Source organism: Nicotiana tomentosiformis, chromosome 6, assembly GCF_000390325.3.
Source record: "Nicotiana tomentosiformis chromosome 6, ASM39032v3, whole genome shotgun sequence".
In the NCBI taxonomy this organism is placed as follows: Eukaryota; Viridiplantae; Streptophyta; class Magnoliopsida; order Solanales; family Solanaceae; genus Nicotiana; species Nicotiana tomentosiformis.
Genome location: NC_090817.1, coordinates 1,239,701 through 1,264,178, shown reverse-complemented (window position 1 = coordinate 1,264,178; position 24,478 = coordinate 1,239,701). Strand labels below are relative to the sequence as shown.

Genomic DNA, 24,478 nt, shown 5'->3' with positions numbered 1-24,478 from the left:
TTACAATGTCATCAAAATACGTATAAATATCATACCATGTTTAGATATATGCGTTCATAACATCATCAAGCCTCTGAGGGCATCCCATCATATCATCTCGGCCACTGTGGGCAAATCATCAACGTATACCAGCTGAACAGGTGGTGGTGCGTATATAACGCTATAACCTTTTCTTATATCTCATATACATATAATATATGCGTTTATAACGCCATCTGGTCATGGGTCAATGTGCATGTATAAATGCATGAAATGCATAAGAAATACATTAATAAGATTTCTCGGAATATCATAAAATCAATATGCCTTTCGGATAAACTTTATCAAATATATATTTTTCCGAGACCCATGAACAGAGGATATAATAATAATTCACATGGAAAATCAAGAATATAGACATCCCTAGTATTTCTATGAATAGAGTCATTTGTGAAAGTTGCGTATTTTGCTCGTTTCGTTTGTATCATTTGGATCATGCCAAAAAGAAAGAAGGGATAACCTTAATATACTTGAAGTAGGGAAAATCCGTATGATATTCTTGAGAAAGATTGCACCGTACTCTCTTAGAATCGCAAAATCCCTTTGCCATTACAATATGGAGTCTCGTATGAATTTGTTGAAGAAAATCAGGTTACCATAATGATACCTCTCTTTGTATGATACATCTCTTTACTAGAATGTTGAAATATTGAAGCAAATCATTAAGTTGTCACGTATGTATGAATTGCAAATAAGTAGATACCTCTCTTTAATGAAGCAAAGAGATCTTTAAATGTTGTGAGCTCTATCCGTTTGCCTTCAATCCATATAGAATTGCAAATCTCTTCAAAGTGCCAATGTATCATATGTATTTTAATGAATTATGTTGAAGTCTTTATTAAACAGAGTGGGCCCCACTCTTTGTATGACTAAGCCACATAGTCATCTTAATTATGCCACCTTTCTTTGTGAGTTAAGACTCACTATCATAGCCTCTTTGGGCTGCCACGTATTAGCTTATCCATTATTACCTTGTAGACAAAGTGAATTAGAGAAGTATTAAATCCTTACGTGTGGACTCCACTTTGATTTTGCTTGAAGTTTTTTCTTAAGAGATGAACAATTGATAACGTTGCTATTGCAAAGTTTATCCTTTCCGAAGCTTTTCATTATTACCTTGTAGACAAAGTGAATTAGAGAAGTATTAAATCCTTAGGTGTGGACCATACTTTGATAAGATGACTAAGCCAAGAGCTCCTCCAAAACGTGCCACCTTGTTTTGTGAGTTAAAAGACTCATTATCATGGCCTCTTTGGCCAGCCACGTTTGGGGGGGGGTAAATTTATCAAGTTTATCCAAAATAATTTACCCCTTTCCTTAATTAGTTTATTAATCCCCCACTAATTTAATAATTAACTAATTATCTACATAATTAAGAATTATCTCAAATTATTTAAAATATTGGTCATTTTTAGCACACATTATTCACCTCACTATCATGGTCATGTGGTACCTTGTATGACACTAGTCCATAATTACCAGGTATTATAGCTTAGACCGTATTTTGTCCCGAAATATCAAATTTTGACGAAATTCATTTTCTTTGATTTGTTTTCCCTCTCACCTTCACGAATTTACTCATCACTTGTTTGAAATAGCGTAATACTTATAATCCCAAAATAATCTCATTCCCGAACTTACGTCGATTAACTTACGACGAAACTTTAACGTACGAAAATGCAGGATGTAACATCTCATTTTCAAGCTTCCATCAATTTATTTATGGCGTATTTTCACGTACAAAAATATGGGTGTAACATAAATGTAATAAATTGCAAGAGGTCTTGAATTATTCTTGTAAAGTGTTGTCCGTGTATCACTACCTTTTTAGATCTCCTTTATTTATATTTTCTCAATTCATTCATATATCGGTATTGGTTTTGTAAAGGCATTTCGTGATAAGGGTGTCAAATCTTTCTGAGTGGAATAGTACTAGAATTGCTTTATGGTGTAAATAATGTTGAATATAAGATTTACTTTTGAGTATTCAAGTGTAATGATTTTTTTTTTGTAATCCTCTATTCAATTTATTTGCAATCTTCTATTTTATTTAAATTTAGCAGTAAATCATTTTTTTCTTTAATGTTAGTTGTCTCATATCTAACAATTTAATCCAACGTTCTTAAATAGTCTTTTAATCATACTGGAAATTATATAATGATACAAAATATATAGAACATTTAGTGTTTTTTATTTTTATTTTACTTTATTTTATAAAATATCGGATTTAGATGAGTTTAAATGTTACATGTAGAGGTGTACATGGACCAGGTTGGTCAACTATATCGGTTTGCATTGGTTCGGTTTTATCGGATTTTTCGAATTTTTTGTTACTTAAATATTATTTCAATCTTACTTTGTTAAATTTTTGGTAAGTAAATATATGTTTAGTAAAAATATAAAAAATTGACAAACATATTATCTATTAAAATATTCTTATGGGAGAATTTTCTTAGTAACACATAATAGTTATTTTTTTAGTCGTTTAATAATAATTTTTTGTTGATGTACACTTTCAAGGTTAACCGAACTGGTAATTAAACATAAAAATCAATCAAATACCTAATTAATAATAATCACTACACATTCAAAAAGGATATAAGAGTTTAATAGATCTTAACATATGATATGCATATGGAAGAACAAAGAGATTGACGTATTACAGTAACACTTGATAAAAAAATGATCATATAACACATTATTTAAGGTTAATAAATATGGAACACTTCATATTCTATTAAATATTATATCCCGCAAGAGAATCTCAAATATTTCTAGATATCTTTTAAAGAAAATTCTTTATAAAAACTTAAAAGTATATATAAAACTTACTCCATATGTTTATATGTTGGTTTGGTTCAAATTTTTTACTCAATACCAATTCAAATCAAACCAAACCTACTCGAATTTTTTGGTTTGATTTGACTTTTTGATTTGGTGTGATCTTCCGGTTCGGTTTGTACACCCCTGCTTCGGAGTATTAAACCGATTAGATGTCTTCATTGACAAAAGCGAAATCTGTATGTATCATAATTCAAAACGAGCAACTTAGGTTTTGATTTGGCCATTTTCACTCCCAACCTAATGTCAAAACTGAAGGATACTGCCATAAAGCAACTGTCTTTGGTTAAATCTTCACTGCTGTTCATAAAGACAGTTTGGTTTTTGTTCATCTCCACATTCTCAACGACAAAGGTGAAAACAAAGTATAAATAGTAATTTTCTAGTATATCTTGCAAAATTAGTTAGCAATACAGTGCAATTAACGGGCCGGTCATATATCAAACCTCTTTATAACAGTCTCGTTTATTTCGTTATTTTTTTTTTATTGTTATAGTAAAGTGCTGTTATAGAGAATATATAACCGACCAAGGTTATTTCTAGAGAACACTACTAGAAATTCGGCAAAAATTGACCAAGGTCGACCAAAAAACCGACCAACAGTTGGTCGGTTTTTCAATTTTTTTTTTTTTTTACGAAACCGACCAAACTTTGGTCAGTTTTCTTTGGCGCAAAAATGCGGGAAACTATTTTTGAGTCCCGCGAAATTTATGTTTCAAGAAACCGACCAACTTTGGTCGGTTTTTCAATTAAAATAAATAAAAATTAATATTAAAAAAACCGACCAAAATTGGTCGGTTAATTCCGCGGGTCATTTAAAAAAAACGATCAACTTTGGTGGGTAATTTTGCTTTTTAATAAAACCGACCAACTTTGGTCGGTTATTTTCGTGCAAAAATACAATTAAAGAGTATAAATCAAATAAAAGACAGTCTTAAAATAAAATGTACCAATGGTCTAGTGGTAGAATAGTATCCTGCCACAGTACAGACCCCAGTTCGATTCCCAGATGGTGAATCTTTTTCTTACATAATTAAAATACCGACCAACTTTGGTCGGTTTTTTTTTTGCAATAATCTTTTTTTTGAATTTAATTGACCGACCAAAGTTGGTCGGTAATTTCCGACCAACTTTGGTCGGTATTCCTTTCCGACCACAAAAATACCGTTCACATGTAAATGGTCGTGTTTTGGTCGGTTTTTGGCTATTACCGACCAACGTTGGTCGATTTTTTTGATCGATTTTTACCGGATTTCTAGTAGTAACATAACATGAGAAATTGGTTCTAAGAAAAATTTGACCGTGATAGTAAAGTATTATTATAAAGGATGACTGTTACAGAGTGGTCTGACTGCACATATTTTTTCGAGACTGCGGAAGAGTAATAAGTCATAAGTGTATTTTCCTACCACCTGCTAAAATTGGCTGAGTAATAAAAGACTGATAGCATGTTTGACCAAACTTCTAAAATCTGCTTATTTTGAGAAGTGCTTTTAAAAAAAGTACTTTTGATGAGAATCGATTTGCGTTTGGCTAGTTAATTTGAAAAACACTTTTGAACAGTAATTAATGTTTGACCAAACTTTTGAAAATTGCTTCTAAGTGTATTTTTCTCAAAAGTGCTTCTGAGAAAAGTGTTTCCGGAAAAAAATTACATTTTTCTGCTTCTCAAAATCTGCTTCTGTTTTTTTTCGAAAAGCACATTTTTTCCTTCTAAAAGCTTGGTCAAAAGCATTTTTGGCCCCAAAAAAGCTTGGCCAAACAGGCTATGAATCTCGAAAAGGTGTAGAATTATTATTTATTTCTAATACTTTAATTAGAGATGAAGAAAATAGAAAACTCTTATTTTTATTAATCAATGCAACTAGCAATACAGTAGATTTGGACAAAAGTCTCAAAGTATGAGTTTACAAAGGTGTTAACTCTTTGGGGATACAACTTGATCTCCTACAAAAACTCCTAAAGAGTTTTGACTTCAATTGGGAGAAAAGTTCAAACAACCAAGTAAAGAGTAACGACAACTGTTGAAATGTTCACTATTAACTAACTAAAGTATATTAAGTATTTTTCCATGCTCGAACAAAGGGTAAATTTTAGGATAATAATGTATATAATACTCATTATTACTTCACAAAAAAAAGAGAGGAAAAAAACTTAATATAAAAGGAAAAAAAAAAACTTAAAGGAATACCATAGACATTTCTTGAGTCAAATTCCTATCAATATGAATCCAAATTTAAGGACCCTATGTGATCTAATAGTCAATAAAGTGAACAAAAATTATGCCATAATTTAAATTTCAGTAAAAACAAAAAACGATAGGTGATGGATCCCATTCTATCCAGCTTTGGAAGATAAAGTTGTCATTAATGGTTGATAATAGTCTCCAATAGAACAATCAAGGTGTGTAAAGCTAACAAGTACAATATCAAGGGCGGCTCTATATTCAAGGCCCCAAAAATATAAAGCACTACTATATTATCATATAATATATACTCCATAATTTATATTTATATAATTATTAATAAAAGATTTTAAATTTTAATAATTTTTAAAATTTGGTAGACGTAGGATTAAGTGAGTTAATATGATACAATTTTCTCTCACAAAATTGAATAATATATTTACCTTCTCATCAATTCTATTTTTTTCCTTTATGTATAGTCTTTTTTCATGTTTCTCACTATTTTACTTTCTAATTTCAACTCAAATTCTCTAAATTAACTATTCCTTTTTGTCACATTTGATTGATCCACATACGAGAAAGTAAGTTCTTTTGTGTCTTATCTTTTTAAATTAAGAAATCCCGAGATAAATGTCGCAAGGTTCAAAACACGATGGATAATGGGCTCACCCCTTCACTATTTTCACTTAAGGGAAGAAATCAATATCATATAACGTGTGCATAGCCCATACATAATGAGTTTCGCTCTCACTACTAGATCAAAGTCATGTAGATTTTTTTTATCTCAATATTATATGAATTTTATAAAAGAAGTTTCAGGTACTTTTTATTATATTTTGGTTTTAGGCCACCAGTTCTATTGAGTCGTCACTCATTGATGATCAATAATTATTTACAAACTACTGCCCCACCATGAACGTACTGTTCAACTAGCTTCATTCACATTTGGTAATTGAATGACACACTTATTGCCTTTAATGTTCTTGTCATTGTTGTCTTATGACTTTATAAATTTGATTGAGAATGTCAGGATCGGAGAAGTGGCTCTAGTAAGAGACTAGTAAAGCCTTGATTTAGGTCCCCAAATTTTTTAATAATGTTGGATTTTATAATTTTATTTCAAATTAGACAATATTAATGTTTGTAAAAAAAATAAAAAAAGTACAAAAAAATTGTAAAAAAGAAATATGTCTACTCTTTAACAGTAAAAATATTTTTAAAGCTTTGAATTAAACTACTTAAATCTTCATATTAACAAATAAACGTTTTACAACAATATCAAAGGTAACATATTGCAAATAATGTCTAACATCTCATTCATTTAAATTACCTTTTTTCTAATATAAATAATAATATTACTACGTGAAGTTAAAGACTTTATGTCATTCAAGAATATATATTATAAACAACAAGTATGGAAAAAAAATGGCAAAACTAATTTTTTTGCATATATGTATGTATATGTACTAATAAAAAAAAGTACCAGGCCTCTTAAGAAAAAAGATGAAGTTAAATTTATGGTTGTAAAAATAGTAAAAATATTCAAGAAGAGAACTAAAGAGGGAGAAAGATCTAAGCTTTATGGTGTTGCACCTTTTTAGGACAAGCAAAACAAAAAATTCGGACAAAATGCCAATTCTCCAAAGAAACGAATGGAGAGAATTTTTTTGCAATATATCTCATGGCTTTTCCTTGTTAATAGGATTAACCAAAGGTATTTAGATATAAACGGGTGATTAAGGGGTCAAAATTAGCGAGCCAACCCCTCATTCAAAAACTCATTAGCATTAGTTAACATATTATATGGGTTGATTAATCAAAAGAGGGAGTGAGAAAGAGGAATTGTGTTGAATTAAGAGTGTCCAAAAGAGAGTGAGCCTAAATGAGGGAGAAGATAGAGAGATTGCTATTAAAATAGATTTCCCTTCATTCTCCCTTCTTCCTTGTTGAAATCTCACTTTTATTAATTGCTTTTCTTAGTCCCTCTTTTTCTAGTGTATAAATCATTATGGCGTCCAATTTATCCTTATTAGAAGATATTAGAAATGAGCAAGTTGATCTTGTAAGTAAATTCTCCCCTCTCACATCTCTCCAAGTGCATTGCATTTGGTTTTGGGAACTCAGGATGGGTTTTGCTGATTCAACCGAATCTAATGTTTTGTCTCGAATTATGTATACATATATAAAAAGTATTTTAAAATGTGTATTTATATATATTTTTTAATAAGATCACACTGATTTTGAATCTATTATCTGAATCTTGGATTCACCTCTACATATTATAGAAAAATAGTGTGAAAACAATTTTTTTGTATAAATATAAAGTTTACATACCATTAACATAAGGGAAGCTTTACGTGCAATATGAAAGATGGTTCAAACTTTAATTGAATCCTTAGTGTGGCATTCTTATAATTTTCTGAATCATTTCGTTATAATTCTTGAAAATAATGTTGAATACAAGATCGAATTACAAAAAGAATAGATGTCTTTTTCTTTTTCTTTTTTGATTTGAAAGGTTAAAAATGATATTGCATGCCCATGCAGGAAAACATTCCGGTGGAAGAAGTTTTCCAGTGCCTGAAATGTAGCAGAGAGGGTTTGACAAATGAAGAGGGCCAAAATAGACTTCAAATTTTTGGCCATAACAAACTTGAAGAGAAAAAGGTACATATGATTTTTATTTTTACTGTTTGCTAAACTTCATTTAATAATTTTAAAAAAAAAGTTAAATAAGCTCTAAATATTTTTGTTATTTATTACAGGAAAATAAGGTCCTTAAATTCTTGGGGTTCATGTGGAATCCTCTCTCATGGGTCATGGAAGCTGCTGCTGTCATGTCCATTGCCTTGGCAAATGGAGGGGTAATAAAAGATTAAAAATATAACCCCCACCCCACCCCACCCCCCTTCTTTTTAACCCGGTTGTGCTTGGTATGATGAAAGTCATTTTTAAAAAAAAGTATATACTTTTCTGAAAATATATTTTGGTGTTTGATTGGAGAGTGTAAAAATATTTTGTGAAAAAATATAGTATTTATTAAAGATTCAGAATAATTTCGGCAAACCATATAGTGTTTGATGAAATTCTTGAATATTAAAGTTGATAATAATGTCTAACTGTTGGTTAAAACCGTGATATGAAGTTAAGTTTTGAGATATTTGTGAAGACAAATAACTTTCATCTAAAAGTGAGAAATATTTTCTTTTTTTCCAGAAAATTATTTTTTGTCATATCAAATACCCTTAATCCCTCTGTTTTTCTTGCTTATGAGTTATGACAAATGAAACAAAATTATTAAAGGTGAAATTTTGAAACAATTCACAGGGGAAGCCACCGGATTGGCCTGACTTTGTAGGTATTGTGGTCTTGCTTATTATCAACTCTACTATCAGTTTCATTGAAGAAAACAATGCTGGAAATGCTGCAGCTGCCCTTATGGCTAATCTTGCTCCCAAAACTAAGGTACCCCTTAACTCTTCATGCTTTGTCGTAATGATTTTTAACGTCTATACACTGACGGTGTAAAAGAATTGTTACATTATCAAATCACCTACTAGATAAATATCGGTAACTAACTGTTTATAAAAAGTGAGTTTTGTAACCTGAAAAATAAAACAACTTACTTGCAACCAGGGGCGAAGCTATGTGTAGCCAAGGGTGGTCAACTGAATACCCTTCGCCGAAAAATTATACTGTGTATAGGATAAGATATTTACTTGTTATTGATCAAAAAATAGACTTTGAACACCCTTGCATAGCCCACTAGCGAAGGGTGTACAAATTCTGAACATTCTTATTGAATTTTTTGGCTTCGCCACTGTTTGCAACGACATGTTATATTACACTTTTTAACCGATAGTGTAAAAATTCTTTACAGTGGATGTATATAAGATAAATACTTTGGTACTTATTTCTTAATGTGCAATGGATGATAATCTTGAGAATGTGGTTCTCAGATTTTGAGAGATGGAAAATGGTCTGAGGAGGAAGCTTCAATCTTGGTTCCAGGTGATATGATTAGTGTTAAATTGGGAGATATTATCCCAGCCGATGCTCGTCTTCTCGAGGGTGATCCCCTTAAGATTGATCAGGCTGCACTCACTGGTGAGTCCTTACCAGTCACAAAACAACCTGGTGATCAAGTTTTCTCTGGTTCCACTGTCAAGCAAGGCGAAATCGAGGCAGTTGTTATTGCTACTGGTGTTCATACCTTCTTTGGAAAGGCTGCACATCTTGTTGATAGCACAAACCAAGTTGGTCATTTCCAGAAGGTGAAAAGAACTAGTGATTTAGGATCTAAAAGTTGAATACACTATTGGGATTCAGGATCTAAAATTTGTTGTGTTATATCAATATGATCAGGTGTTGACTTCTATTGGGAACTTCTGTATCTGCTCTATTGTTGTGGGAATAGTGATTGAGATATTGGTGATGTGGCCGATTCAAAAGCGTAAATATAGAGATGGAATTGACAATTTATTGGTGTTGCTTATTGGAGGTATTCCAATTGCCATGCCAACAGTCTTGTCTGTTACCATGGCTATTGGATCTCATAGGCTTTCCCAACAAGGTGCCATCACCAAGCGGATGACTGCTATCGAGGAAATGGCTGGTATGGATGTCCTCTGCAGTGACAAGACCGGTACACTCACCTTAAACAAGCTTACTGTCGACAAAAACTTGATTGAGGTTGGTATACATTATCGAGGAGGGTGTTAGCATGATCATATACGGCGAAAGATGAGGTTCATAGCGACGTTTCTTTGTGGTTGCAGGTATTCCCTAAGAATGCAGACAAGGATACGGTTATGTTACTTGCTGCTAGAGCTTCCAGGGTTGAGAATCAGGATGCTATTGATGCTTGTATTGTTAATATGTTGAATAATCCCAAAGAGGTAATGTGAAATAATACTAATGCTGTTTTTTATTTTTATTTTATGTTTTCTCATTAGAGCATTAGATTGTTTTTTCTCTGTGTAGTAATGGAAAATGAGCTTAAATACTTGTTCCGATATTTGCAGGCAAGAGAAGGCATCCAAGAGGTTCATTTCTTCCCTTTCAATCCAGTCGATAAGCGCACTGCAATCACATATATTGATGACAGTGGAAACTGGCACAGGGCTAGCAAAGGCGCTCCTGAGCAAGTAAGATAGTTTCTTTTATCCTTCATTTCGGTATATATTTAGTCAAACTTTAGCTTCTAATCTATCAAAACCTTTTTCCAGATTATTGAACTCTGTGATCTCAAGGGAGATATTTTAAGGAAAGCTCATGAAATCATCGACAACTTTGCCAACCGCGGTCTTCGTTCTTTGGGCGTTGCAAGACAGGTAAGCCAACATAATATTAGATAACTTTGTTTGAGTTACTGCAATGTATCATTGATTGAAGTGCACTAGATAAAATTGCATGATAATTTATGCAGACTGTGCCAGAAAAAGACAAGGACAGTGCTGGTTCACCTTGGGAATTTGTCGGGCTTTTACCTCTCTTTGATCCACCAAGGCATGACAGTGCAGAGACAATTCGCAAAGCTCTCGAGCTTGGTGTTAATGTTAAGATGATCACAGGAGACCAGCTTGCTATTGGTAAGGAAACTGGCCGTAGGCTTGGTATGGGAACCAACATGTATCCGTCTTCAGCTCTTCTCGGGGACCATAAGGATGAGTCGATTGCTTCAATTCCTGTTGAGGAGCTTATTGAGCAGGCTGATGGCTTTGCAGGAGTCTTCCCAGGTAAATGTTACTACTACTATTCAATTAAAATCAAGAAAATATTAGTAGTACTCGAACTAATACAAGGATTTGAACTTTTAAGAACACAAATATGAGATTGTGAAGAAGCTGCAAGAAAGAAAGCACATCTGTGGTATGACTGGAGATGGTGTCAATGATGCACCAGCATTGAAGAAAGCAGACATTGGTATTGCAGTTGACGATGCAACAGACGCTGCCAGGAGCGCATCTGATATCGTTTTGACTGAACCAGGTCTTGGTGTCATTGTGAGTGCTGTGTTGACAAGTAGAGCCATCTTCCAGAGAATGAAGAACTACACTATCTATGCAGTTTCAATCACAATCCGTGTCGTGATGGGATTCATGCTCATTGCCCTCATTTGGGAATTCGACTTCCCTCCTTTCATGGTCCTCATCATTGCCATCCTAAACGACGGAACTATCATGACCATCTCTAAGGACAGGGTGAAGCCATCCCCTCTGCCCGACTCGTGGAAGCTCAACGAAATCTTTGCCACTGGAATCGTCCTCGGAACCTATCAAGCTATTATGACTGTGGTGTTCTTCTATCTTGCAGCTGACACTGACTTCTTTACAGTAAGTTCTTTCCCTTTCAATTTTCTTCTCTAAAAGGGCAGCCTGGTGCATAAGGCGTCCCACAGGTCCAGTGAAGGGCCGCACCCCAAGGGGTGTGATGCGGACAACCTACCTTAATGCAAGCATTAGTGACTGCTTTCACGGCTCAAAACACAAATAAAACGTTCTATTGGAACTTGATAAACAAAGTTATCGCTCATATCTGCAGGAGAAATTCAACGTTAAATCAATCAGGGATAATCCCTACGAGCTTACAGCTGCTGTATACCTTCAAGTGAGCATCATCAGTCAAGCTCTCATCTTTGTGACAAGATCAAGAAGCTGGTCATTTTTGGAACGCCCGGGTTTCTTGCTTGTCACTGCTTTCCTCTTAGCCCAATTTGTAAGTCTTGAAAAAAACTAACCTGAATGAACATTTTCATTTTCACAACTCTGTATATATTCTTACTAATCAAGATCTTGTTTTTTCTGCTGGAATGATGAACTCAGGTGGCTACATTAATCGCTGTCTACGCCAACTGGAAGTTTGCTAGGATCCATGGAATTGGTTGGGGATGGGCAGGAATCATCTGGATCTACACAATTATCACCTATATCCCTCTTGATATTCTCAAATTCATCAGTCGTTACACGTTGAGTGGTGAGGCCTGGAATTCAATGATCCAAAATAAGGTAAACAAACATAGATTATTGCCATCACATTTTATAAAACCTTAGTAGCTATGCTCAGAATCTGGAAAAGGGCTGGATAACGAAGGGTCTATTGTACTCAACCTTACCATGCATTTCTGCAAGAGAACTGTTTTCACGGCTCGAACTCTTGACCTCCTGGTCACATGGCTCCCCTCGAGGCTGTTTCCGGGGCTAGAACCTTAGTACTTTTTTCAAATTCCGTTCTTGAATTAATAATACTCCGCTTATTTTTGTTTCTTGAAACTATTAGACTGCTTTCACAACCAAGAAGGATTATGGAAAAGGTGAGAGGGAAGCACAATGGGCTGTGGCGCAACGAACACTACACGGTCTCCAGACTGCTGAAAGCAATGGCCTATTCCATGACAAGAACTACAGAGAATTGAATGAGATTGCTGAACAGGCTAAACGTCGCGCTGAAGTTGCAAAATATACACATGAGCCATGAAAATAACTTGATTATCTCAATAACCATGTTGCAAGATAGGGGAATATTAGACTCTCAAGGGACATGTTAAATCTATGTAGTCAAGTTAAAGGGCATTTTTGCAGCTATTTATCAAGAATGTATCTCAATGTTGGATGAAATCCAATATTGGTGAACTACAAAGGCTAGCTGCTTATCAAAACTATTAAACTAGTAGTTATATACATAAAGAAAATCTACTATAGCATTATCATTTTTGTTTTTTTTCTGTAAATATTTATTTATTAATGTTTTTAGTAAAGTGCCTTGTTGCTACTACTTCATAATATATTGTTACCTTTGAATAGAGATAGTAAGAAATGATGAACCGTCACTTATCATATAGAAATCAACATTGCGTTTTGTTCTCTATTAATATAGTGTTGCCTAACTCAGATGATAAATTGCGAGACTCAAATAAATGAGCTGCTTTTTTACCCTAATTTTTATATGCCTTTTAAACATTTTGAATTTTTAATTAGTGCGACTTATAATATTTTTTCTATAGTTTCTAAATACATAAAATTTATTTCAAAAAACTAAAATAAAAGATTTTATGTCCGAATTTATGGTCAATATTAAGAAATTTGACTTCTGAAATCTAAATTGTATCTATTCTTTTTGGGACAAAAAGATATATTATTTTATGCTTCACTTGGTTGTATTTTAATTTGCATCATAAGTAAGGACAATATAAATTTGGGAGGATGTACCACAAAGGCTTTGGTGGAGGTAAGTATTGCTTCATCCTTAACCAGCGGTCTCAGGTTCGAGTCCTGGGTATGGAGTCGCCTTTGTTAGGGAGCGCTTTACCCCCCAATATTGGATTTTTTGGCACGAACCAGATATAGTCGGGTCCCGATACGGGCACCACACACCGGGTGGGAAATCAAATGTTTTTTTTTGGGAGGATGTGTCTCTCTCCCCGTGTTCTTTTAAGTACGTACTTATAGATGAATGCAGTGCCACAAATCAAACCGAACCATAGTCGGATTTTTTTCTCAGTTTGACTCGGATTATCGGTTCCTTTGTACACCCCTAATTACCATCTTTAGTAAATCACTTATAAGGTAATTAATTACATATAAATCGGCTTTATGATAAGTATAAAGGGTAACCAGGTAAGAATGTTAATTAACCTAAGTTGAACGAACACTAGTGATAGGTATAAAATAATATCTTTATACTGCTGGCGTGTATAATGTAATTAATCCTAGTAGTAATAGTTAGGACTTAGGCACTATCATTATCAATATTAATTTTACATGCATGCAAAGGAAGAGAGAAGAAATCAAATACACGTACACCCGATAGACAATATGATAAACATATTATGACTTCTCATTATCAGATATATAACTTTTCTCTCAAATACAGAAAAAGGAAAGGTAAGTTCTACTTAGATAGGGGTAAAATAACGTACCGTGTTAAAAATAAAAATAAAAGTGAAAATTTCAACCGATATCACTAGACTGTAAGTCTTGATCGTTATTTAGTCGTCTTACTTCAATAATGCGGCCGTCGCGAACACAAGTTCGACACAAGGGACATGTCTTTTTTTCTTTTAACCAAGGTTCAATACAGGCTTTATGAAACTTATGGCCACAAATAGGAAGGATCAAAGACATCTCCCTATATTTAGTTTCTGCTATACAAATAGAGCAGTCACTGTTTTTCCCTTTAATTGCTGGAGTTGTTATTCCTTCTTCTAATACATCTATCACCACTTCAATAATAGCTGATTTTGTTCTACTTGAATTTGGCTGTGTTCTTAATCCTGTTGTCATTGCTGCTGCTAATTCTTCTGCATAATTCGAACGTTGTCGTCGTGTTACTCCATAAAAAAGCAAGTATTTTATAATAATGTATAAAAGTATCAAATCAAAAAAAATGAAGAACACTATAAGCGGGAAGAAATAAGTACTCTGCGTGGGAATTGGCATTTTTTTTATGTAGGTCAAATTTTTAATGAGTTTATAGAAGGAAGAAGAAGGGTTTATATATATTTATAATATAAGTTGTTGTTATTTAGAAACCTTATAGGAATTAATCGGAGTAACTCTATGCATATATATCATCCTAAATCCTAATGTGTATGGGTTTAACTTTGGAAACCTTTTAGGAGTAGGAGTAAACCATTAAGGAAATTGTGCGTGCCCTAAACCCCAAATCCTTATTAATTGTGATTGTCACTGAAATTACACTATTATTTTATTTTATTTTTTAAATTATATTTGGATGAGTTTAAGTTTTATGCAACCATAATATAAAATATATACATTATCAGATTACTTAAAAAATAATTGCATGTAACATTATTTAATAGTGTGGACAGAGGCGGATCTAGAATTTCTAGGACGTGGGTGCGACGAGATAAAAGTACTAAATGTGAATCGATCCACGTTCCCTTGGATAAATAATTCAGCATTCAACCAAGTGCATTAAAGTAAGTAATACCACGTGTTAAATTATACGGAGTAGCGTAGAAAAGTCTTTACGTTATCAATGGGTATAACTTAATTTCTTTACATTATCAAACTTGATGAGTCTAATATTTAATGTTCTTAACTTGAAAAGATTAAAGACGCTTCAACTTACAATAGAGAAAAATAGGTACAACCATGAGACTAACATAGTTGGTTTCTCTCTTTAACTAAAAGAAAAGGAAATATATACAGATAGAAAGGTCCTTCACAATTCTTTTAAGGAATGCATTTTCTGCCAAATCATAAGATAGGAAATATACACTTTAGGATGATATGTGCTAGGAGACTAAAAACTTGACTTGATTTAACTTGCATTTCAAAGGATCCAAAAACCAAAAGATGATTGGTTTACCATCAATTTTGGATGTTCAGATGTAAGTGTTGCATCCTTTGTGATCGATGTTCATGCATTCTCCATCAACTCTTACAGTATGCCACTCAAAAAGCCCCTAAAAGAACGGCAAAATAAATCTATCAATTTATATGACCAACTTAAGTTCAAAGAGCAGCCCAATATAATGCACAAAGCATCCTGTATTCATACAGGATCAGGGAAAGGCTGCACCCCAGGGTGTGATGTAGACAGCCTACCCTAATGCAAGCATTAGAGGTTGTTTCCTCAGCTCGAACCTATGACCTATAAATCACACGAAGACAACTTTAACACTAGAGGATCACTTACCAAAATCCCACTGCTTTTTTCTCTTGATTTCTGCAAAAGAGTAATCGTTAAATATCATGTTAATGCAGGGATATAGAGGTAATGAACAGACTATAAAAGTTTAGGAGTTTGTAATGAGTTTAATTCAGGTTCATGATTTGTGGCATACCTTGATTTTCCTTCAAAGGCATCGTTCATTTCATCAATGCTTGGCCTGTTTGCAAATGTTGCCAAAGGTATGTATTTTTCCTTCCCAGGCGATTCATCCACTCTCTTATATAACTCATAAGGGTATGGATATGACATCCTGACATGAGAATTAATTAGACTGAATCTTGACCATCGATATATATTCAACCGTTCTTTTTTGCAGAGGCCATTAAAACAAGAATCTATCCGTTAATAGTACAAAATACCAGACTGTGGGTAGATGTAGCAGAAAAACGATAATCAAAATTCCGCATTAGAGAAGACTAATGTTTGAACAACAAGTTGCTATATACTTATATCGGCAATCTGTCCACCGGACAGTCAGTGAAAAAGATAAGATACATCTTTAATTTCAAGAGCTAAGACTTCAAAAAATGCAGACTTATATACAATCTGCATTTTACACTAAACCAAAACAAACATTTTGTGCCATTTTAGATTTCCCTTCTGCTTCTTGATCATGTAATGGCAAAGAAAAAAATCTAACCTGAGGGCACCCATAATAGGATATTGCGTTCCTGCATAGTAGAGTAGTCGGAAGTGGTAGCATATTTCAAATGATGCAGCATACTCCAATCTCTTATCTCTACCCATTGTCTTGCAGATAAACAGGAAAAAATAATCAGAACATAGGACGAAGTTCCTACAGTTTTCACCACTATGTCTCATTAATGGTTACTACTTACTTGCATGATACCGCTTGAGCCAGGTAAATCCTGCACAATTAGTATGTGAGATATTAGCGTCATGCCATTTTTAATCGTTTCTTCACTGATGAATCGAAACAAGATTACGAATTTTCAGTATGATTCTGATACTAATTCTGTGAAAGGAAAAGTGGAGTCTAAGCTATGAACAGTGGAAGAGCAAGCAAAACTTACTTAACGGGGTTTTCTGGTGCCTCTATTGACTATCGTTTGCTAAGAAAAAGAAAAAAACATTATAGATAGTAATCTGAATCCATGGCTAATACTTAGATAATTTGAGTTGGTACGGACACGAGAATAATTTACTGTTCAAGAAACTTTTGCTACTGCATTTGAGAAAATGGTAAGCCATGAGTTGAATTTAATTCAAAGGAAGTCACATTCACAAGAGAGAACTAAGATCCTAACCTTTAGTTTGGGGTTGACAAGAATAACTGGTCGGTTACCAGCAGCATCAGTCATAGCTCTCATATCCTGCATTATTCAGCGGCAGAAAAGGAATATAATAAACTGAATAAAGAGTAATATGAGGAAAATACAGCAGATGGTCAACAGTGAATCACATCTATAATGCAATTTCCCACAGCATTCTGGGGAGCCACTAAAATAAACAAATCATCTTGTTTTTCAACCTCCTTGCCACCTGAAAAACACATAACATTTGGTCGTAAATATGGAGTTAACCAAATATTAATAATGAAAGAACCAATATCAAATGTGATTGTATCGTGTTTAATCGCAAAGTTAACCTCTGACAGTTAAGCATTAATCTTAGCATGTGTAGACTTACACAACAAACAAAAATAGTCATCACATTGCAGAAACATTTATATAATTACGAAGTTTATACAATCAGTAATACTTGGACAACATTCTGAAATATATCGCTCACAATGAAGCGAACGGAAGCAGATCCAGGATTTAAACTTGATTAGTTCGATCTTTAAAGTTGTTAGCACAGTACTCATTGTACCTCCAAACTTACGGGTTCAAATCTAATATTTGTTAAAATTTAGTTGATTTTCAAATATATATGAACGAATTCTAGAAACAAGATATTGGATAGAAAGAGTAAGTCATCACATGCTCTTTTTAATTGTATAATACCTATAGAACCAATATTGACAAATGTACCGAGAGCGCCATAATCACCCCAATCCATGTACTCTAATATCTTTCGACTTCCTGCAAGTTGCAACGGCATCCCTGCAAGCGCACCTTCCCCCATAGATCCTTGGACACAAACCTACAAATGATATCTGGAGAAATGAATATGTATAATTTTCCTTGTTTCACAGATAATAGATTAACTATATAAGAATGGGAAAGAATAAACATCAGAGACATACCTTGACACGCTTTCCATCGTCAGCAAATGAAAGAGCAAGTACCCGGATAAGTTCCATTAACGTACCTATTCGATAAACATCCTGTGCATTTACATACTGTCAAACCTAAATAAACTATTGGCATATGATAAAAGAATGTTTTCTCACCGTTGCAGGATTCAGCTCTGGGATACTGATTTCTATCTGTCAGTTCAAGATAAAGGTATTAGTCTAACTTGGATTTAAGCTAACGTAGATGGAAAAAAGCCTGGATTCCTTGTAAAGGTTCTAAATTTGTTCTTCAAAGTTCAAACCACGTAATTCCTTTCTTCCTTTCCAAGAAACTAAACAGAAGATAATACGGTGTATCTACTTCCACCACAAAAAGGTGGATTTCTCAATGAAAATGTGGCATTTATAAAAATGGTGGCAAAAGGTGATGTCTTAAGTAAAATGATAGCCGATCAAGATTATATTATAAAACAGCTCTATCAACTCAAACTACTCTGATATCAACCTTATCTGAATTAATTTAGAATCAGAGGAAAGCATACCTTTAATCGAGTTTTCCCATCATTGACAGCTCTTTGAGTAGCCTGAAGCACATCAGTGTAGAAATATTCCCTGATTTCTCTTGAGTGAGGAATATTATTTAGTCTAGTTGGTATTCCCCTCCAGTCCTGTAAAGATATAAGCAAATAAAGTGTCAAAGCTAAATATGCCTCTTGTTTCTTTTTGTGTAACTCTCCTTAAAAAAATCAAAGACAAATGGTAATTTACATCCATAATTTACGGTAGCAACTGAATACCTTGCTCGAAGATGCGATATCAACTTGAGTACTGGTAATTTCTGATTTTTCTGTAAACAAAAATTAGAGTAAAGTTTCAGTGGGTCCAAATTATCGTTAAGCTAAGTGACGACTGCTAATTCGGTTGGTCTGTACAATAGCTAACAAGAAAGTGAAAAGAAGTGTCCTGCAAAACATCTTCGCTATTGTTGAATAACACATCTTTTTCAGACCTAATTTATTTGCATCTTGTTCCTCTTTCTTCACACGTGACAACAAGGAATCAACTTCTTCAAAGACTGCATCTTTGCCGCGGTTCCCATCAACCTGTTTGTCACAGATCATAAGTAAAAATCATTAGAAAAAGGTACATCATTTGAAAATTATATGAGGAGTAAATGTGAAATGTACCTTATTCATTATATTTAAGTACACTGGTAATATTGCTTCAGCATTTTGCTTGTATATTTGCAGACGTGATTTCACCTGAAACGCATTTAGCACACCTGGTTAAGCTGTAGAGTGTGGATATATGAGATACTTCAGCTTTTCTAGATATCTCCAAGATGGATAATAGGATTGTCCATATTATGGTGTCTTGACAATAGATAGACACAATCCTCTAGTGGAAATTAAGTGAACAACAGATTCGCAAACACTAGATTAATTTTATAAGCGTGTCCTAATAGAAAGTATTCATCTAGTAAACTAAAGCAAGACAAACTATGCGGGGGTTAAAAGTACCTTTTCCTCTGTATCGTCAGGACGAGTTATGAGCCTCGCTTTGATCTCCTCGGTGTCTGGAGGGAAATTAGTAACGTGGTATATCCTTCCTGTGAGAGGATCGAGCCTTCTACCAACACATCTGTCAATAAGAATCTCATCAGGAACCTGTAGAAGAAAAAGGCTTTTTATGTAAAAGATTGGATATAAATCAAATGGAAGATGAAGTGGGCTAAATTCTACCTGAATTACCACAATGCACTTGTAAGGATTTCTTTCTTAATTTAAGTTCTGCTAGCGAATTACTTCTCTAATAATTGGAGATTCTATTCAAATATTACTTCTTCCACTCACTCTTGCTTTAATATACCTATTAGGTATAAACAGAGAACGCATAGGACGATCACATTTATTCGCGCATGCATCCTCTGGTCAGTAGTGTTTGGCTTATGAATGGTAAAAACTACTACCCCTACTACCCCAGTAAATAGACTAGCAACTCTCGAAGATACATGAACAAGAATAAAACACAGACTCTGAAGCAAAACTACTACCCCCTATATGATCCAGCATTGCAAGGTCATACCGCTTACTGCATTAAGATTTTAAACTGTAATTGAAGATATCTGGCCTATCTTTAGTATGTTTTCAAAAGATCGTCTTACTTAAGATGGAAAGAAAATGCAGCTTATGTAATGGTATGGTGGACGTACATCAAGCACGATGTAGACATCTGGTCTGATATTCAATCTTTCTAGACTTTCTGCTTGGGCCAAAGTTCGTGGATAACCATCTAGAAGCCACCCTTTTTCTTTGGCATCTTCCCTTGATAATCGCGCTGTCACCATCTGTAAGAAGAAGCCGATATTGAAAATCATAAAAGCGAAAGTTATTCATTAATATAAAGACACTTGAATGATCTCATACAGCTGTTACAATCTCATCAGGAACCAGGCGACCAGAGTTCATGTACTCTTTGGCTTTATTTCCAATATCAGTACCAGCTGATAATTCAGCTCGTAGAAGATCACCAGTTGATATGTGCACCAATCCAAACTGAAACAGACCATGATAAATATCATTCAAGGGGAGGTTTAACAAACATTCCCATCCACAAATTTTGTTTAGTTCCCAACAAATTTTTATATTTCTAGCTAGTTCACAACATAGAAATGTATGCTGGCTAAAATACAATGGGTGCTTAAGCACTGATAAGGTTCAATGTAGATCTACCATTGATACGGGACTCACTGGCCAGACTAATCCAGATTCATGTCCTGTAAGGCCAATGAAAGGGGAAGCGCTCCCTACCAAGTATTTCTCCATTCCCAGCGCTCGAATCCATGACCTTTGGTTAAGGGTGGAGGGATCCTATCCATCCCACCACATCCTTGAATGGTCACGGATAACAAATAACAAACACTTGGCACGTTATGTGCTACATAAAATGATCCGCATAACTGGAAAAATTGGACAACTTAATTGCTTTAGCATATTCACCAATGGTTCATGACCAATTTTATTTAACACAACGTCGTGAACAATCAATCAATCAATCAACTATGCCTCAATCCAGAACTAGTTGAGGTTCGGGGAATAAGCTACTAACTTTCTATCAAGCGATAATTCTGACCATCAAATAGCTGAAGAAAACAAGAGGGATCAAGAATGAAAAACCTTTTGTACAATCAATTCACATTGAGTCCCTTTACCAGATGCAGGAGCACCTGATATCATCACCTTTAAGGGTTCACTTCTAGCACAAATCACCTGCAAAAAAAATAAAAAAATAAATAAAGACTTCATTTTGTAATTTTTTTTATAACCGTGGTATCCGAGCAGCTTGCGTGCACCTCGACTAATTCTACGGGATACGTGCTACTCCCACCAGCAACAACTATCAAGATAACTCTATGCACTAAGTGTTGGACGTCCGTTGGGATTTGAACTTGAGATTTCATGGTTCTCAACTCACTTCATTGACCACTAGGTCACACCGTTACTTCCTTTTTTTATATTTTAATCAGTAAAAGAAATGTAAAATAAGTAACTCTTCGGTAAAATAGACCAAAAAGGGTTAACTTTCACACATGGTTCTACTTCCATAAATACTATTTCACGTTTCAACTAGTTAATAAATGGAAAACAAGTTCTATAGAGAAAACACACACAAAATACTTCCATAAATTTAATTATGTAAATGTATGTATAATAATTACGATCTATATATGCTGACCTTGATTTTGTGATTTTTCGTGGAATGAGTCTGTCGATGGACATTGCGAGAAACAGTTAGTTGCTTTGAGTAAAGAGTTGAAGATGAAAAATGAATATAATTCAAAGAAGATGGTGAGAAATTAGAAGAGGGGTTATTATTATTAGTACAGAGAGAAGAGAAAGTTAGGTTTGAAGAAAGATTGTGATAATTATTATGGGTAGAAATGAAGGGAAAATTCATTGTGACTGAAGCTAATGCCATGGAAGAAGAGACACACAGGTGGTTTGGAGGGAAGAAAATGTCAGATATTAACGGATTAACTGCCACCACAAAAATCCTCTCCTTCCCAATATTTGCTTGGGCTTCCCACGATTCGAAGTGGCCACGAAAACTGGCTAGCCCGTCTACGAAAACTGGCTAGCTCGTGCTATTTTTATCGAAAAATAAGGGAAGGTGACACTCTGAAATTTTTTTTTTTTTTGTACGTATATACATTTATGTACTATGTTATACTATATAAAAACTACATAAATTTTATACACTTTTGCGCTTACCGAATATAAATAATTTAGACCGCAGGCTAAAAGTGATCTTTGCCCAAATAAAATATCACATTCATAAAAATTGTTTAACCACAACCAAGGGGTTAAAGTGGAATTCACTCTATGTTTATTGTACTAAATTATTTGTTTTTCTCTTCAAATAAGCATCATACCATTACAACGCATGATTGCAAGATGTGGATTCAGGATTTAACGTTTATGGATTCATCTGGCGATTAATATACAATAATAATTGGGTTTACAATTAAATACTTATTATAGATATTTATGAATTTATACAATAATAATTGGTTTACAATCAAATAAATGTTATACTAAAAACTAGACTTTAGTGCAACAATTGGACATAATAACAAATTAGCAAAATGCAAAGACATAATCAGGCTATTGAGCTAAAGCTCTAGCATCCTGTTAGGCTTAGGGCTTCATAGCATTGCCAAACAAGGGACGTGAATAAGCCTCTCACACCAAAATCTCTGCAAATGATTCATTAAAAATTGAATTCTAATTTTATCTTTTTGTCTAACAATTTGCATTTTTAAAGATGGTATCCCCTATTAATCTCTTGTTTGGTAGTATTTTTTTAATATATTAGTTATACATCTTATTTATACCATGATTTTTAACACATAGATAAACATATATAAAGGCAAAACTATCCTTAATACATCAAACTAAATAGTCAATAAAAAATATACCAATGTAACTTAATCTCGATATTACTAATCATAGCATTACTAACACGCCTTATTCGGTATTATTCTTATACAATCCACCAAACAACCTTCTTAGTAGTACTTATATCGTTGTACTCCTTAACGTTGTTAAGAGATAGTTATGACATTTTATAAATTTTGGCAAGATTTTTAAAAAAAATTTGGTTGACTTTTGGGTCAAAGGAGCCTGTTTTATGGCCTTAAAACGCCAAAAAACAAGGGACGGTCATAGCGAGGCAATGACTATTTCTCATTAGGTCATTAGTGATGGACCCACAAAATTTTAGGCAATTCAGGACCGGTCGCCCGAATTCAAGAGGATGACATGGACATAAGCACACGAAAAATCAAAAATCATGCTGAATTCCTGTTTTGTGGCCCTAAAATGCCAAAAAATGAGGAACGGTCATGGCGAGGCAATGACTACTGTTCATTAGGTCGTTTTTTATGGGCTCACAAAATTTTAGACGATTTGGGGTCGATCGCTCGAATTCATGAAGATGGCGTGGATATAAGCACACGAAAAATGGAAAATCATGTTGAATTCTTGTTTTATGACCCTAAAATGCCAAAAAATGAGAAACGGTCATGGCGAGGCAATGACTACTATTCATTAGGTCATTTCTGATGGGCTCACAAAATTTTAGATAATTCGGGGCCGATCATCCGAATTCATGAAGATGACGTAGACATTCAATCAGAACATTTTTAGCACACGAAAAATGAAAAATCATGCTCAATTCCAGTTTTATAGCCCTAAAACGCTAAAAATGAGAAACAGTTATGGCGAGGCAATGATTGTTGTTCATTATGTCGTTTCTGATAGGCCCACAAAATTCTAGGCGATTCGGGATCAGTCGGCTGAATTCATGAAGACGACGTGTTGAATACCTGTTGTATGCCCTAAAACGCTAAAAATACGAGGAACATCGATGGAGAAGTAATGAAATAGTTCACTAGGTCGATTTTGATGAGCCCATAAAATTTTAGACGATTTGTTGCCCGTAAAATAATTAGCCAATTAAATCACTTTGATATGAAAGGTGAATCTAAGAAAGAAGAATGAAAATTGTACGCAAAAAGTGTGAAAATGACATATTTCAAGTGTAATCGACGTTTTTTATTAGCTAATTATTCCTCGTAAAGAGCGCTTGCAGATATGCGCTTGAGGTATTTTCAAGTCGGTGCAAAATGTGTTTGATTGGTATACCATGGGTCTGCTACAGTTATTCAATCGTAACAAAACCTAATTGAAGTATCTAAATAAAATATCGTGACAAAACCTAATTGAAGTATCTAAATAAAATATCGTGATAACTTTAAGTATATGTTCATGGGAGGGGAGCAAATATTTTCACAAGTTAGGGAGATGCTTTTTTCAAAAGATTTGTTTGTCTGAGATGACGCCAACTCTACTGGCATTCTGAGCAGATAAAAAAACTACTCCATATTACCTTTGTGTCATTTCCATGATAATTGTTCCCTTGTCAATAGTAGTTAGAGGTGAGACTTCTTTTCT

General features: G+C 34.1%; 2 protein-coding genes across 2 annotated transcripts; one reads left to right on the top strand and one right to left on the bottom strand.

The window, feature by feature from the left end:
• Positions 1-6,812: 6,812 nt before the first annotated feature.
• Positions 6,813-12,838, top strand: LOC104104539 (ATPase 9, plasma membrane-type-like). Its single transcript, XM_070177037.1, has 14 exons — positions 6,813-7,127; positions 7,613-7,732; positions 7,831-7,929; positions 8,393-8,530; positions 9,025-9,339; positions 9,431-9,757; positions 9,844-9,963; positions 10,090-10,212; positions 10,294-10,398; positions 10,494-10,803; positions 10,886-11,400; positions 11,609-11,782; positions 11,890-12,072; positions 12,344-12,838. Exons 1-14 carry the CDS (start codon positions 7,074-7,076, stop codon positions 12,539-12,541), a joined length of 2,781 nt encoding a protein of 926 aa, XP_070033138.1. The 5' UTR covers positions 6,813-7,073; the 3' UTR covers positions 12,542-12,838.
• A 2,290-nt stretch (positions 12,839-15,128) lies between these two features.
• On the bottom strand, positions 15,129-22,060 carry LOC104104538 (adenylate kinase 5, chloroplastic). Its single transcript, XM_009612646.4, has 19 exons — positions 21,699-22,060; positions 21,140-21,232; positions 20,390-20,518; positions 20,176-20,310; positions 19,484-19,630; positions 19,151-19,225; positions 18,973-19,066; positions 18,761-18,810; positions 18,506-18,631; positions 18,120-18,155; positions 17,973-18,053; positions 17,731-17,869; positions 17,187-17,266; positions 17,032-17,097; positions 16,603-16,632; positions 16,404-16,513; positions 15,876-16,013; positions 15,728-15,757; positions 15,129-15,494 (listed from the first exon to the last, which is right to left on the bottom strand). Exons 1-19 carry the CDS (start codon positions 21,939-21,941, stop codon positions 15,470-15,472), a joined length of 1,827 nt encoding a protein of 608 aa, XP_009610941.1. The 5' UTR covers positions 21,942-22,060; the 3' UTR covers positions 15,129-15,469.
• Between the last annotated feature and the right edge of the window lie 2,418 nt (positions 22,061-24,478).